The sequence below is a fragment of the Gymnoscopelus microlampas genome (assembly GCF_963454915.1).
Source record: "Gymnoscopelus microlampas genome assembly, chromosome: 1".
NCBI lineage: Eukaryota > Metazoa > Chordata > Actinopteri > Myctophiformes > Myctophidae > Gymnoscopelus > Gymnoscopelus microlampas.
Window position 1 is genome coordinate 53,519,161 of NC_139962.1, and position 17,500 is coordinate 53,536,660.

A 17,500-nucleotide genomic window follows, 5' to 3' on the forward strand; every position below is an offset into this window, starting at 1 on the left:
TTACAGACTCTTTGTTGTGTAATGAGCTAGTACTTTCCTAGTAATAGCACTAGGTTTCACCATTAAATGTATGTTTTGGTTCAATAAGGTTTATACTGTAAAAAAAAGAAAACAAAAAGACAACAACCTTTGTCGTTTGTAACCCTTGTATACTGTAGACGCAATATCACACTCAAGGGTGTTTTTTCTGTTTTATTGCACAACAGTGATGTGGTTGGCATCGAGGTTGTAGAATAGAATACCCTTGAGAGCAATATTGTACAGCCAGCGTACAAGTACTCAACTGTACAACTGTAACCCAGGATGTGATTAGTTTGGAGAAAAAAAGGAGCAGAGTAAATTCCTTTAGAATGGACATTGCATGTCAAAGAAATGTAAACGCACCTCCTTCTTGACCACATGAGAGGACATTATTTTGTCAACGACAGCAGCATCCTCCTCACTGGGATTCTCCTGAAAGACGGTAAACACACAAACAAAAAGTCTGAATCGGAATTCCACAACCTGATTATAAAAGCATTTTCATCCCAATAATGCCAAATGTATCATTTTTGACGTGTCGCGTGCCTAAAAACAGCAGATCTGCAAGCTCACAAAGCCTGTTACTGAACAAACACTCTATAGCAATGAATACTATCAGAATATAGTGCTTTATCCTTTTAACAAAAAACGCTTTGTTTTAACCAAAAAAATATCACTTACCCTACCTTTAAGCTATCAAGCTAATTAGACGGATAGCTTAAGAGAGATGTTTTTATCACTAGCCTCTCAGTGGCAGGCAAATCAGAATATCTACCAGCTTTATTCAAAACCATCCACATACATTCCCTGCTGTCCTGTGCCGGCCTATCTTGCCGGGCTGCCCAGGATTGATACTACATGGATACACAGACACAGGGCCCAGTATAGAGGCCCCTCCAGGCTACTGACAACATGGCTCAACCTGCAACTTGGTGAGGAGTTTAAAGCTACCCTGTAACGTTCCTGTTCTATCCCAGATTCGAATCCGGGTCTCCTGAACAAGTGCTGAAATTGTAACCACAGAGCTAATAGGTACTCGTACATTAAGCTGCCTCGCGCTACAGAAACAGGAGATAGGCTCCTGCCCTATAGGCCACATGGCTCGGCCAGGGTTACTACTTGTGTGGCCTACTGGCAGTGATCACAAGAAATTTGGTCTTTTGGTTCACAAGGTTAGCTCCAGACAGACAGACAGACAGACAGACAGACAGACAGACAGACAGAGACGGCTAGCCTCTTGAAGAGCCACAGCGTATAAAAAAGAAGGGGAAAAAAGCAGCACTGCTCCTCCAGTGTTACATTCAAACATCTGAGAGGAATTGTATTTGAGAAAATTATATTAACCCATGCATTTAAGCACACTGCAGGGTTCATGAATTCTCAAAGGAACAATTTATCCTTGAGATCTTTTCTGCTGTCCTTGTTGTTCGTACAAAAGAGGAGAATCATGTTTTATTCAGTACACTGCAGCGTTTCTGCCAGATATCCAATTTGGAGGGAAAGAGGGCTACTTGAAACCCATTAGTCTAAATTTCAAAACTACAAATTATTTCATCCTCAAAGAACTACGATGCAAGAGTAGCGCTGAAAGTGGCAACTCTGAAATTGACCCGTCAAGTGCTCTGCTTTCAGCCAAGCAGTCATTTTGTTTGAGTAGGTGTCGATTTGTGGCAAATGGTGGATACCTCACTGTACCTGATGGAAAGCTGGCTCAAAATGTATCATTTAACATACAACATGTAATACGAAAAGAAGAGTCAACACATATATTGTAATTTGTACTGTACAATATCTGGGGACAAATCATCCTCTCTACAGAATATTGGGGGAAAATAAACACATACTCAACAGTACACTATAGACGTGTGTCATTAAGTGCATTTAGCATTTAGTAACAGGATGGTGAAGTACTGAATATTTGTCATTTCATTTATTAATACTGTGATGTCATTTCTGAGTTGTACAGCGTCATGCTAGCCGAAGGCGTAATTGCTACTCACCACAAACAGCTGGACAGCGGGCTCCTTGCGGGCTGCCGTGTTTGTCTTCTTGGTTTTCACTATGACCTTCACTTCCTCGTCTGACAGGCGAGCCTCCATCTCCTCCGAATACTTCTTCCTCTTCACCTGCCGGTTGGAACGCCTCTTCTACACACAGGGAAGAGCAGGGCCCAACGTTATAAAATACATTATTTTCCATCTATTTTTCCACCCTTTTTTTCTCCCCATGACAGCCCTTTGTCATTTCAAAGAAATCAAAATGTGCTCAACGCCATTCAGTCAATTCAATCATTCATTTCAACCTGGCCACATTGAGATTGATCAGCAATGTAATGGGTGTCAAATTGATTAATTTCTTTATCCACCATCAACCTGGCATCGCTATTTTGGGCATGTCAATATACGGTAGGCAAACATTTTCAATTTCAAGAATCCCAAAGAATTGGACAATAAAATAAGGCAACAATCTCCAGCAGCATCCACTAGCCTATCACTACTACTACTACTATTAATAATAAGACATATTTCTGCATTATCAGTGTGGAGGAACAAACATAGCTATACATTAAATTTACGTGAGCTTAAGGATAGTGTTGACAGAAATATGTGATGACACTAATTTCATTATGCCATCTCTGATTACCGACTGTTAATGAATCCTAATGAGCACTGGCAATGTACCTTCATGTCATGTGTCATCTGCTAGGCTAATGACAGAGTCGTTAGTGGTGAAGATCGTGTCACATATCCAATGAGATAAAAAATAAATGTAACCACTTGAACCCTAGTGTCCCTATTCTGGGAATGCCATAATAATAGGCTAACAATTGGCGAAAATATGAGATCCACATTGCTGAAGCTCTTGAATATCGGCTATTTCCAGCAAAGACATTTGGTGTGTGTGTGTGTGTGTGTGGGGGGGGGGGGGGGGCAACTGTAGAGCCCTGGGGGATCTTGATCAGCGAAGTATATAGAGTTTAATTGGTAAAAAAAAAAAGACAAGTCGTATAGGAGCGAACCATTCATTTTCCACAAGCTGTTAGGGCTGTAATAGTCTTTTGGTGGGTGTCCAACATCAAGAACCACAATCTGTTCATAAGCTTTATTCCAGCATGCAGCTTTTGTGCATTTTCTCCACAGATGGCACACATTTTCTCTACAAAAATCAACCATGTGTACCTAGTGCTCGTACGACAGGTTTCTAATAATTCACTCTACACATAATATAACAACCGTGCACATTTTTAATTCCAAGTATGTAAACCACAAAAGCTCCAGTCACAGAGCTTCTCAGATCCAGCAGCTGCATGTTTCATCTGTCTATAAGCTTCCATCAGATCGTAGCCTTTATCCTACCGTTCCTGTGTCATCGCACACGTGTCACAATTATTACATAATCGCCTATGGATCTAATCGCCATTATTTGAGATGATCGCAATTATTGGATTTTTGCATATCGTCAAAATCAATTAAATGTTGAAAAATGTTGATATGTTTTCAAATATTTTCTAAAATAATGGAAATAGCAGATCTACAAGTTATGCATTTTGAGCTTGTAGATCTGCCATTTCCACTATTCAAATATATAAGTATAAAGTTATGTCATATCTGCCCTGTGCACATTTTGTTTACGAAGCCTAAAAGCCAAACAGAAATGTAATTTTTATCCATAATGTTCCAATGACAGAAACACAATCAAATCGTTAATCGCAATTATTTGAGCGACAATTAATCGTCAAATAAAATGTCATAATCGCGATAGCCCTACGCACACGTGGGCCCGCTGCTGTCTCCCACATCAATGCACAAGCCCCTCCTAACCATAATACGCAGATAATTGGCAATAAATGCCACCGAGCAAAAGTTAATTAGGTGTATAGGAGAATATCCCCACTGGAGATACCGTTCGAGAACCCCGACCAGCCTAAGTTGACCGTAAGCAGATGAGAGGTGAGTGGGGGAGGGGGGTGGGGGAGCAGGCCAGGCCCTGCCAGACAGCCTGACAACATGACGGCATCCCCTCTCTCGGTGACAGTGCATGTGTCCCAGCCGCCTGCCAAACGCCACTTTGACTCCTTCCGTGGGATCATCCCTAAATGAGTCATCAACACTGCTTTAATTAAAGCCAGGGTGGCGTTTAATGAGCCTAATTATATCCTTCCAGGCAGGCAGCGGTGGCCAGGACAAGGAGCAGGGAGACGGAATGAGAGAGAGTGAAAGAGGGGGAGACAGAGACAGGGGAAGATGGAGAGAGTCTCTCCCCGCTCTATCAGATCTGTCAATCTCAACATGGCAGATAGATCTTGTCAATTAGAGCTGGAGTGTCTGCTGGAACTGATGCTTCTCACCAAAGCTGTGTTTCAATGAAAAGTACAGCTAGTGGAGTGCAAGCAAGACCACGGTGCAATGGTGTAAGAAGAACCTCCATCTCTGGACCTACAGTACCGTGTCTAGCCTATCAACAAGCTAAGCAGCGTATACCGTATACTATTCCTGATCTGCTGCTTATATATAAGGCCTATAAGGACATGCCCACAATAGAGATGCCAGATTTAAAGTTGTTAAACATTGATTGATTGATTGATTGATTGATTGTATTTGGTGATATTAAATAAAACAAGCACATTAGCACTTTCCGACATACAGTCATAGCATCACAGAGGAAAAAAACACGATAAAGCCAGGGGGCTGATTTCCATTGTGGTCCACTTCACAAAAAACACCAAACAACATAGCAAACAAAAACCCAACAATACATCCAACATATGAAAAACTAGAGTCTAAGAAATGTGCAGTCAATACATTTAACCTATTTTAAATAAAGTGCTATGTGTACCTACACTACATAGTACATAATGAAGTTCACAGTTAATCATTTAAAGTGTGTGGACCAAACAGTCTATTTATAACATAAGGATCAAAGGTGAGTGACGTTAGGTTGATTCTCTGCTGTGGCTACATTATGTTGTACGTGGACAGAGTAACTGCATGAGGCTGTGTTTCACACCCTACTACTTACTGCAGCCTACAAATCAACACATTCATTAGAATTATTTTGTTTTTGTATGGTTGTTTGTATAGTCTGCCAGGTGTTGTATGTTTTATAATGAACCACAAAGGGAAAAAGCTTTGGGCTTTTAATCCATTTTGGCACTTTTAATTGGTGATGCTGTGCTTTTAATTGTTGCCAATTAAGTATTGTATTCAATTTATCACCATAATTACAAAAAAAACATGACAAGAAGCGTTGATGTTTACCCCCCCCTGACACAATCTCAGGATGGTGCTGTGTGTGTGTTCAGGTGAAACCATGAACCTTCTGGCTATATGGTGAGGATTTGTTAAGAAACCCCAGATATTTTGATGATGTTATGGCTGTGTTTTCAATCTGAAAAAAATATCTCCAAGAATGTTGTTTTTGCAACTCTGTGTGAGGCGGTTCTTGTTGACAATGTCAGAAATATTTAGAATACCAGATTTAATTCCCCCACCATCTAACTTCTGAAACGCCTGGAAATATGGAACTTAGAACAATGAGAGCACAGCTAATGTTAGCATATTAGTGTGTGCATTTTAATGTGGGCATGTTTGTGTGAATGGGCGAGTCTGTGTGTGTGTGTGTGTGTGTGTGTGTGTGTGTGTGTGTGTGTGTGTGTGTGTGTGTGTGTGTGTGTGTGTGTGTGTGTGTGTGTGTGTGTGTGTGTGTGTGTGTGTGTGTGTGTGTGTGTGTGCCTTGCATGGACGTTACTGTGTATGTTCTTCTTGATGCATTATGCAAGGGATGGGTGACTTTTTTATGTGAAAATAGCAGATCTATTTTTGTACGCCACCATTGTAAAACAATCTAAAATACAGGGTTAAGTGGTTTATCACATCATCAGACTAATTAATTTGTTGACTAATTCATTTGTTGATTGACCCATTTAGACCTGAGGCCGATTCTAAAAACGCCTTCTGAAGTTTTCTGAAAAGTTTTACTGAAAAACAAATGTATGTTGTTGCTATATACTGTACATAGCAACAGGAACCCCAAAAGGGGTTCCCGTCCTGAAAGGTATAGTTACAAATAGGGGTTCCTGCCCAAAATGGGTTAATACAAAGATATTTGAATTTGTGTCGATTCATTGATATATAAGAAATAAATAAGAAATACATTTAAAAAACAACATAAAACAAGATTATGTTGGTTATTCGTTCCAAAGCTTCTCGGCTGGAGACATTGTTAGCTCCTCTTGACAAGCAAGGCCTGTCCGCCTCCGCACCCCCTCCCGTGCGGTGCAGGCAGTCCCAGGATCGTAGCTCGGAATACAGTGTTTCTCCACAGATGTCACCCGGCCACCCATGGCCACAACAATAGCTCCCAGGTTCTCATTCACATCTGTCTGTGTTTCCAGTGACCTCCTCAGACCAGAAACTTCTTGGCTCAGCTGCTGCATTCTGCTTGGCAGCGCAGAGGCGTCCATATTGCCGAACCCAACCGGTGGCAGTTCATCCAAATAGTGTGAAACAAACCGGGGAATATTTTCTCCGAACTCATTCAAAACTTTCAAAAAGGCCTTGACGTTATTTACGTCCTTCTGTGAGCCTTTGTGCGAGACACAGTGCATAGTGGTATCCGGGCAGAGTTCAAACAGAAGCCGCTTGGACTCCTTAATCCACTCAGATGAGAAGTTGTTTGTTGCCAACATAACAATTACATCATGACTTAGTGTCTTCATTTTCACAACAATAAAGTTTAAAAGTTCGTCTTGCACTATCACCTTACCAGCATCCGTTTTGTAGATTTCAAGCTTGGATTTACAGCGAGGGCAAGCAGAGCCTCCACCACCGGCACGCACCCCCGCCGCCATCCTGACACCGAGACATTTCCAGTCCTAGTCGACATTTACTGTGTAGGTGCTCGTTGATGCGTGCGCACGGAAGCCCCTTGCATGGGTGGACATGACTGTGTAGGACGGTGTTTGTTGATGCAATAAACTGGGCAAATCCCCAGCTGCTGTCATTCAGCTCCACCAACAGTGGAGATAAGATGGTGTGTTTGAGATGAACCACCCACGGCATAACCTGCCGGTGAACCTGCCGCTCTGGCTGCAGCTGGGAGGGTTCCCTCGGTCTGTCAGTTGCGCGCTCTCTCTCTCTCTCTCTCTCTCTCTCTGTGTCTCTCTCTCTCTCTCTCTCTGGTGGGTGTGAATCACCAGCGTCACTTATCGCCTCTTCACCCACAATGCCAATGGAAGCTATCCGAGTTTGGGCTTTCCCCTGGATTTGTTCAACAAGGTGGTGCAAATACATGCTAATTAGCCCCACTGTCACATCCGTTCTCTGTGACACGTTCTCATGCTAAACAGCAACAATTAGCTAGTTAAAACACATCTGTTACATTAGTAAATACTGCAATGCACTTAAAGCAGCACTATGTAGTTTGGTGGGTATTGGACACAAATAACATGACGGCAAACGTCTTTGACTTCATTACCCAAGAGTCTCTGCAAGCATGTCCGGCGAGGACGCGCCGTGATTGGCCAGTCTTCGCTTTGACTGGCAGTTCTGACTTGGTGCCTTGGCAAATGCCAGGATGTCTCCCCTATACATAGTAATACAGTCAAGCCCTTGGCAGGGACCCCCCTGAGTCTATACATTTATGGAAGGATGATTGTTATTGCTTAAACATGGAACTTTATAATTTTGTGGGACATAATATGCTATAGTAGTTAAAACGTTACATAGTGGGGCGTCCGCTGGCCTAGCGGTCCAGGCGCATACCACATATGCTGGTAATCCAGCTTGACAGCGTGTCGTGGGTTCGACTCCCGTTCCCGACGACCTTTGCTGTATGTCTCCCCCACATCTTTCTCCCCATTTCCTGTCAGCCTACTGTCCTGTCCAAATAAAGGCATAAAAGCCCCAAAAACAAAGTAACAAAGTTACATAATGCTGGTTTAAGCCCCATTATACTTTGTATAATAGACAGGGGTGCACATAACCTTTTTGGTCTAGTTCTCAGGGGAGCACCTGGATACGTTACTTGGTGCGCACCAAATACAGAAATAAAAACATTTTGCCGCAATACGTCTCGCAGGATGGATAAAAGAGGGATACATGGATAACTTATGTGCAATGGTCTGCATGATGTGGGACCCCTTTTCTTGTGAATGATAAGCACTCCCGACATTAACTCCAAGCCTCTTGAATGGTGGAATGTCCTCTTCAAATGAACGCATAGGACGTGCATGTTTCGCTTTGTGGAAGGCCAACAGAAATATATTACACAGTGCTATTTTGCACCACATCACGGTGCGTTCATCATCGGTGACGAGTGCCTGCAACGCAGCCAGCAGCTTGCTGTGTGCGACTGACTGTGTCAGGATTCGAGGCCAAACTCACACATTCACGTGCAGCATGCGTCCCCTCCCCCTCCGCCTCCGCCCCAGGGGTGTGTATGGGGGCGCGTATGGGGCGGACGCGTGCGTCACCGCGAATGTGTGAGTGTGGCTTCAGGAAGTCAATTCCTGTCCCAGCAGGTCCCAGCCGTTGGTACGCGAGAGCGCCTCCCTTCGTTTGATGTGCCGCGCAGCATGCATTTTGACGACGCATGCGCACATGCGCACCAGTTATGTGCATCCCTGATAATAGAGATAGAGATGGATAGAGAGCCCTATACTTAGTATAATAGGGCTCTAACCACAAGGCTTAGTGGCCTTGGGGTTAGAGTGTCCGCCTGAGACCGGGAGGTCAGGGTTCAATCCCCGGCCGGGTCATACCAAAAGACTATATAAATACATTTTTCGGCAATCTTTAGGCTTATGCTTAAAAGTTGCATTTAAAAAAAGAATCCATAAAATCACTGTCTTAAAATGTTGATGTCCTCAGAGGTATAGTAATACAAACCTTTGTGTGTGTGTGTGTGTGTGTGTGTGTGTGTGTGTGTGTGTGTGTGTGTGTGTGTGTGTGTGTGTGTGTGTGTGTGTGTGTGTGTGTGTGTGCGTGCGTGCGTGCGTGCGTGCGTGCGTGAGTGTGTGTGCACCGGTGTGCGTGTGTGTGTGGGGGTGTGCGTGCGTGTGTGTGTGAAGAATCTTACAGAATCATCGTCTTTGGTGGAGCGTCGAGGAGGAGGGTCGTCGTCCGACTCCTCTGAAGACTCCGGCTTTCTCTTCTTCTTCTTCCCGATCTTGATGACAATTTTCCTGAAGTGGTGAAAGAGAGACAACACACCGTGAGTGAATACACTGCACTATACAACATAATATAATGGAACTGTAAACACACCTTGACCTGACTCTCACTTCACCTGGAGAGTACTGCAAAGCAGAAGACCTGCAACACTCTCTAGATTAAACAAAAGTCTCAAGGTGCACGGCTCAACAATGTCATGAGACTGAGAAAATAGCACAGCACACAATACATATCCTTTTCACATTTCCTTTTATGTTTTTTGTACATTAACCCATTAAGACCTGAAGCCGATTCTACAAATGTCTTCTAAAGCCCAACAGTATTCTGAAAAAAACATATGTTTCTATATCAGTGGTTCTCAAACTTTTTCATGTCAAGGACCCCCAAAATTGGATGTATTTGGCCGCCGACCCCCATCTCAAAATATTTTGTTCGAGGGACCCCCAGAAGCAAAGATTTGACCGGAACCGGTAGGCAGCGGTTCCGGCAGTGGTTCCGGTAGGAGACACAAAGGAGACTCTTTGTGTATCCTACCGGAACCGCTGCCGGTCATCAAATTATTGGCTTAGGAATGCGACAAAAACAAAAAAATATCCATGAATTCAAGTCACTATGGGGTGACTAATCGATAGAAAAAAAGTCCTTTTAGGGGTGAACCATCCCTTTAATGTCCTACTTCGTCTAACAAGACTCTCGCGCTTAGGTGTCACACAAAAGAAGCAAAAATAATAGCCATTCTACCAGTTCACAATGTTTGCAAGTAGTGAGCTTGTAGATAAATAATAACTACACCAAATACATTGGAACACAGGTTATTTATTTTGTTCCATTTCCTACAAAGTAATGGTTTTGGACATATATTACAAGGTTTTTCTTCCTGACAGTGAAATTATAATTATTATGCCCCGATGGAATTTGAGCTGTATATGGAAATGATGCTTTTGGACTTCATAACCAATCATATAATATTACGACCATAAACAGTACATTCAGAATCCATGTAAACCTCTTCCTCACATGTCATATTTGTGTCACAAAGTCAGACAGTAAAAGTGCAGGGTAGAAAACTTATATTAAACATATAACATCTCTGTCGGGTGAAAACCTCATATGTCCAAAACTGTTACTTTTCAGGATTAAAATGCAAAAGCATCAAAAATAGCTGATCTACAAGCTCACGTTGCGAGCTTGTGGATCTGCTACTTTTGATGCTTTCGTGTGACGCTGTAGTAATTTATGGATAAGAGGTTTCTCTGCCCGACAGCAATGATATATATATATATATTGGAGCTGCATAGTAACCTTTGAGTACTAGCTAGAAAAAACTGGAGAAAATAAGGACTCTTCTCTTCCTCTCTTCTCACCATAGAAACCGTGGAGCCTGTGCTGAATAATTTATGAGTAATAATATAAATATTGTCCTTGTTGTGCAAAATAAATGACCTAGGGAGAGCACGCTGTGTGCAGCGCTGCCTTCACAAGCCCCATTTAACCCATTAAGACCGGGAACGCATCTGTGTCATTTTAAGATTTCTTTGGCTATTCAAAAATAGCAGATATACTCATAGCATGGCACTCTGAGCTTGTAGATCTGCTATTTAAAAAAATAAAAAATAATATATATATATATATATATATATATATATGTTTTAAAGAGAACATTTTTAACTCCAATCTGTGTTTCTGGGGGTCCCTGGAACAACATATTTTGAGATGGGGGTCCGCGGCCAAATACATATCATTTTGGGGGTCCTTGACGTTTGAGCACCACTGATATTATAGCAATATAAGTGTTTAAAAAACATTTGGGATTTAGAAGATGTTTGTAGAATCCCCAGAAGCAAAGATTTGAGTTACAAATGTTCACTTTAAAAATATATATATTCAAAGGTTTGCACACATTTTCATGATTTAAAATAAAATAGCAGATCTACAAGCTCATAGCGCAGCACTATGTGCTGCGCTATGAGCTTGAATACAGTATCTGCTATTTTTTTAATAGCCAAAGAAATCTGAAAATGACACAGATGCGTTCGCAGTCTTAATGGGTTAAAAAGGCAAGAGAATGTTTCAGCTCTAATAGTCTTGTTTTCACATAGGAAAATACACTACTGCCGCTGCCAAAGGAGCAATGTCTTTTTGTCCAACATTTGCACAAGCACCGTGCTTGTGGAACTACACCGCCATTTTGTTCTTTGATACAAATTATTGTCGTCTACAGAGAAGATTTGGTTGCAGTTATGAATTTAAATCAATTCAAAGACGTATTTTTGTGTGCAATAAAATCAGCAGTTTGAACCAGGGCTTAAAAATAAATGATATATATATTATAAAACATAAGATACAGATGAGTACCAAGAAGGATGATGCAAACTAAACGATGATATAGAGCAAAACTACAAAGTTCTTACAGGCCACAGGACGTCACATCATTACATATAGCTAAGTACTCTAATTGTGTTTCCAGTAATTTATTAGTGCTTATGTATGCTATTTTAAGATCATGCTAAGCTAATACCAACCAGTAAATGTGAAGGGTGCTACAGCAGTAGCATTACACCGTGTATATATAGTATAGTCATAGTGTGCTACCATTCATCTTAGCCAAATATGTGTATATACCGTATGTGTGTGTGTGAGAGAGAGAGAGAGAGAGAGAGAGAGAGAGAGAGAGAGAGAGAGAGAGAGAGAGAGAGAGAGAGAGAGAGAGAGAGAGAGAGAGAGAGAGAGAGAGAGAGAGAGAGAGAGAGAGAGAGAGAGAGAGAGAGAGAGAGAGAGAGAGAGAGAGAGAGAGGCTTAGGTAATAACCAAATATAGTGAACGTGACCAACATTTGTAACGTATGCTCTTATGATCATATCTGAATAACATATTATGGCCTTTTTTCCAAAACAGGAGTAGTTTTAATAGTGATGTGAATGAATAAATAAGCCATCAGACGGGCTGGGGGAGGAAACAGTACAGTTCTGAATGTGACGTCCCCCAACTCAAGGCCCTCTCTCCAACCAATGAATCACCTCCAAGACAGGCCAGATATGAGCTGTTGAATTGATATAATAGGTGCGTGTGTACAGTATACATGGGCCTGCATGTTACAACGATGTGTGTGTGTGTGTGTGTGTGTGTGTGTGTGTGTGTGTGTGTGTGTGTGTGTGTGTGTGTGTGTGTGTGTGTGTGTGTGTGTGTGTGTGTGTGTGTGTGTGTGTGTGTGTGTGTGTGTGTTCTGCGTCCAACTGTTCATCATGACAACATGACATGAAAAAAGGTAAATCTCATCACACTCCATTTGTCACATGTGAACCATCTGGCAAAGGCAAATGTTGAAGAAAAGAAAAAGAAGAAAGAAAGAAAAGACAGAGACGTGTCTCACACGTCTAGCAATGCTGTCAGAAGAAAACCATGTCGGCCTATGACTAAAACAGTATTTTTTTTTACTGACACGCATAGTGTTTAAATTAAACCACAGGCTTTCAAAACAGGTTTCAATTAAGTACTAAGAGCAACAACACTAACCTAAAAACAACAGTGGGTAATTCTTCAATTCAAAATAGGACAAAAATACACACCAGAATTATAGTCATTTTGTGTTTTGGTAACAACAATTGCTACAGAGATGGTAAATGAATCTGTCACACTCCCAAATCCCTCACCCAGACGCGAGCTGAGCACTTTCCATTACAAAGCTCTGCAAAACATCCCTGTGTGCTCATTTGCTTGTCGCTGCATTCATATAATATACAGGATGCACACACACAGCCGCAAAGTGTGTCGTCCAAAAGAGAAAGCTGCAAATGAGAATACTCGCCACTTTTTAGATTACACACAATTGTAGAGAGCGCAGTGTTGAGAGACTGGACATGTGGCAGAGTTGGTGGAATAACATCATGCAACACAGGGCCCTGAGCAGTGTTGCCAGATTTCGAGGGAGAAATAAGCAACCAGGTCTAGGAAAACAACCCCAAAAGAAGTGACTAGGCCACATGAAACCTATAACCTTTAAACCTATATGCATTGGATATTTGAGCTTGCTATTTTCAAAAGTGACACATTAAAAAAAACATCCCATGTCCCAGCTATTTTCAAAAGAATCTTGAAACAAAAAGGGACACATTTTGAATATTCTTTGGAAACATTTTAACAACACAAATCTGGTAGGGGCCTGTCCATGGCACAACATATTTTTAGATGGGGTGGCCGGTGGACAAATATTTAGGCGGACCCGCAACAACAATATTTACAAGCAACTTTACGGAAAAACAAGCCCAAAGTCACTTATAATAAGCAGACATGGCAACACTGGCCCTAAGTCAGAGTTCTCCCATGTGGTCATTAGTGAAGGGCAATATAAGTATAAATATAGCTGCAAGCAGCGATAATACGGGGCCAGTGAATAGAGAGAGAGAGAGACATGGAAACGGAATAGATTGAAGAGAGAGAGAGAGAGTGACATGGAAACAATAGATTGATGAGAGAGAGAGATGGAAACATAATGGTTTGATTGGACATCTCAACCTACTGCCATTAACAGGATTCGAACTCTCAACCTTCAGACTAAAAGGCTGCAACACTACCTATAGTGCTATAGATTTGTCCAGGCTGATATTGTCTGTTGAAGATCATAAACTCTTGCCTTCTTTCATGAACCAAGACCCTGTTTCACTAACACTAAGATCACTCGTTCACAAACCATTTACCAATGAAGAAATTGTACATCTCCTCAGAACCAAAACTAGTGAAAGTAGCCGATCTACAAGCTCACAAACCATGAAAAGTTGTGAGATTGTAGATCAGCTATTTTCAGAATGAAGTATGTCATACGTTGAAAAAACATACTCTCAAATAAGCATTTCAGGTTATCTTTACCATTTGCACATGTATTCATTGATACAGTCATGTTGTTTGCAATTCAACTTAAATTATGTCTGCATCAAGTGAGGCTTGAACTGGCGACCTTGAGATTTTGAGGCATTCATTTAAGGGAGACGCCATTGGCCCAACAGACAAGTAACTGTGAAAAAGGAGATCACACAGATGATACAGTTTCACGCAAATAGCTGAAAAATCCTGGGTTTAAGTGTTTTTCAAACTGCTCAAAATTCGATACGTGTGTTCCTCATGAGTCAAGGCACATGTGTAAGCAAGTTTCACGACTTTCGGCCAAACGAGGCATGACTTATGCCTGTTTAAAGTCTGCCTTTTCAAAAAATTGCTATAGCGCCCCCTTTTGGCCAATTGGAGTAAGATTGGTTTCAGTGATATTTGGAATGACCCTGTACATTTCTGCAAAGTTTCAAAGAAATGTGAGTCTGCATGTATGTTTTAGGCACAGATGAATAATTTTCTTTAAACTGTAATAGTTAAAATCTATCTCCTCCTGGGATTTTTGAGCAATCTGCACGAAACGTTTACCACTTGAACCTTGGACCATTGCCTACAAAAATTTCCAACGGATTTTCCATAAGTGAAAAAATGCAGAAGTTAGGAGCCAATGACTGTTTTTCATATAATTCAAAATGGTGGGAGATCTAAAGGTCAGAGGTCAAAAGTCAGAGGGTGAAAGTTGTTCAGCATGAGGAGACGCATATGTGTATCCAAGTTTCATGGCTCTAGGTCAAACAGGGCATGAGTTGTACCTGGTCAAAGTTGGCATTTTCAATTGAGTGCTATAGCGCCACCTTTGGACGAAAGATTGTGAGAATTATTTTTTGATCGTTTTTCATGACCATCTACCATATGGCCGAGTTTCGTAAAAAGCGACAGCGCGGTTCAGCCAGAACTGCGAAAAGTGGCAGAAGAAGAAGAAGAAGAAGTGACAGAATAATGCGAATAACAATACGTGTCCAGAGCAGAGCTCTGGCCCCGTAACTATAACTAAGGTTTTATCATATTCATGGACCACTGAATATCATTTTAGTCATTGGTTAATTTCTCTGTCAAAAGGTACAATGAAACCAAGAATATATTAAATATTCTCAATATTGAGTATTTCATTGCTTTAAAATACATCTGTCACGTTGGAAAACGCTAAATCAGTTACGACCATAAGTTGATCCACCTAAGAATCCTATTCTATTCTATTTCCAATTCAGATGCAATCCAATGCAGAATGACATGATTGCTCACATCATTGCAGACCTGGTGTTTTGCCAAATTGCTCACGGATCTAATTTACAAAGACATAAAGTAGTCTAAACATGAGACTGCAGCAAATCTTACATTATCAGACAGTAAACTATATCAACCTCTGGAGCTAAAAAAATAAAAGCATTTACCCCTCAACAACACAAGGGAATATGGGATGGGGTGGGGTGGGCATAGCATAGCGTGATCCCGCAAAGTGGAAACAGATTCCGACAGGGATGCAAATTTTGGCCGCCACGTACAGTATAATCCGCATTTATGGACAGGAAAAGTACCGTGACGGTACCAGCCCTTAACCTCACATGCTCACATTGTATGCATTATAGTCTACAGCATAGGTTCTCAAAGTGTGGTGCGGGGACCCCCAGTGGTTCCAGCGGGTCCCCACTCCCCAGAAAAAGGTAGTTCATACAGTATAGCGCCACAATCATTTTAACCACTTTATCCATTTCTAAGTTGGCTATTCAAATAATAGCAGATCTACAAGCTTGCAGCGCTTGTACTGTACATCTGCTATTTCTGATCATTTTTTAAAAAGTTTATTTTTTACACAAATCTTCTCTTCTGGGGGTCCCTGGCACAAAACATTTTCAGATGGGGGTCCACGGCAAAATACATATCAACTTGGGGGTCCCTGACATGAATAGGTTTGAGAACTACTGGTCTACTACAGTAGACGTGGTCCTGTCATAGAGAAAACGGTGTGAATACTTATGCATTATGTGATTTTGTCATGTAATATTTTTTTTTACATTTTGCAAAAAATGTAAACATTATGAGGTATAGTGTGGAGATTTTTGATGTTTTTTATTATTTCATCCATTTTTGAATAAAGCTGTAACATAACAAAATGTGGGGAAAATGAAGGGGGTGAATACTTTCGCAAGGCATTGTATATGCAGTATGAAGCTACAGCTCTACATCAGCCATGTAATGCTGTAGTTCAGTGGGTGGAAAGCAGAGAGGTTTGCCTCATAGCGTGCACCATTGGAAGACATTGATCGACGCGCATATCGGGCTAATGACGTTATAGTATCCGATAATCTGATTTAGGGGAGGAGTAGATAAACAGAGCATTTTAACCACATGAAACCTAGCTATGGTGGTCTGAACCTATTCTGTGGTGAATATTCGGCTAAAATTGCAGATCTACAAGCTCAAACGCGACAGCTTGTAGATCGAGTATTTTTTGCCGAAAAAGTAAAGGACAGAGCCCTCGGTGACCCCGGTCAACAAGTATACAGGGTTTAACCCATTAAAGTCGGGAAAGCATCCGTGTCATTTCAGATTTTAGCAATATACAGTACATAACGCAACGTAAGTTTTCCAAAAAACTCTTAGGATTTGGAACGGCGGTTCTCAAAAATATCAGATCTACAAGCTCACAGCGCGTCACTTCCAAGCCTTATAGGTTCATAGGCGCAGTCCGAAAAAAGAGAAAAGAGAAAAAACATAGGACAAGAAAAAGCAAACTAGACTAGGACAACAAGAACTCAGTCACACTGTCAGTCAGTCACAGCCTTCCAGCCTTATTCATGGAGTTCACCGGTGTGTCACACTGCTTGTCATTACAATAACAGGCTGAGAAGAGAGGTTGCAGGAGAAGGGAGCTTTTCTGACAACAGAGGAGAAAACCCTCCTGCGTCTCAGTGAAGCACTAGGACAGTGGTTCTCAAACCTTTTCATGTCAAGGACCCCCAAAATGATATGTACAGTATGTGCATGTATATCTCAAAATATCTTGTTCCAGGGACCCCCAGAAGCAAGATTTTAGTTACAAATGTTCGCTTAAAAAAATATATATATATATTGAAAGATTTTCACGATTTTTCTAAAATAGCAGATATACTCATATATATCATATATACCTCATAGCACGGCACTCAGTGACGCGTTATGAGCTTGTAGATCTGCTATTTATGAATAGCCAAACTATAAAATATGGTTAAAGTGGTTCAAATGATTGCGACACTATTTTAACACATTTTGCTGGGGACCCCCTGGTACCCCTCCAAGGAACCCTGGGGGTCCCCGGACCCCACTTTGAGAACCAAGGCACTAGGAGGTAACAAGAAGTAACTTGCTGAGGCATGAGCAACCTCAAACGGTACTCCAGCTCCAAACGGTACTCCACTTTGTCACAATGTGACAAAGTGTGGGAAAGG

General features: G+C 41.5%; 1 protein-coding gene across 6 annotated transcripts in view; it reads right to left on the reverse strand.

The window, feature by feature from the left end:
- The window catches only part of chd9 (chromodomain helicase DNA binding protein 9), a 156,542-nt gene that overhangs the window by 76,555 nt on the left and 62,487 nt on the right, over positions 1 to 17,500 (reverse strand). For all 6 annotated transcript variants that reach the window (XM_084062463.1, XM_084062461.1, XM_084062462.1 and 3 more), the window contains 3 exons: positions 9,100 to 9,205; positions 2,022 to 2,168; positions 385 to 453 (listed from right to left, as the gene is read on the reverse strand). In XM_084062463.1, coding sequence (XP_083918589.1) covers positions 385 to 453; positions 2,022 to 2,168; positions 9,100 to 9,205 — 322 coding nt within the window. The remainder of the gene's footprint in view (positions 1 to 384; positions 454 to 2,021; positions 2,169 to 9,099; positions 9,206 to 17,500) is intronic.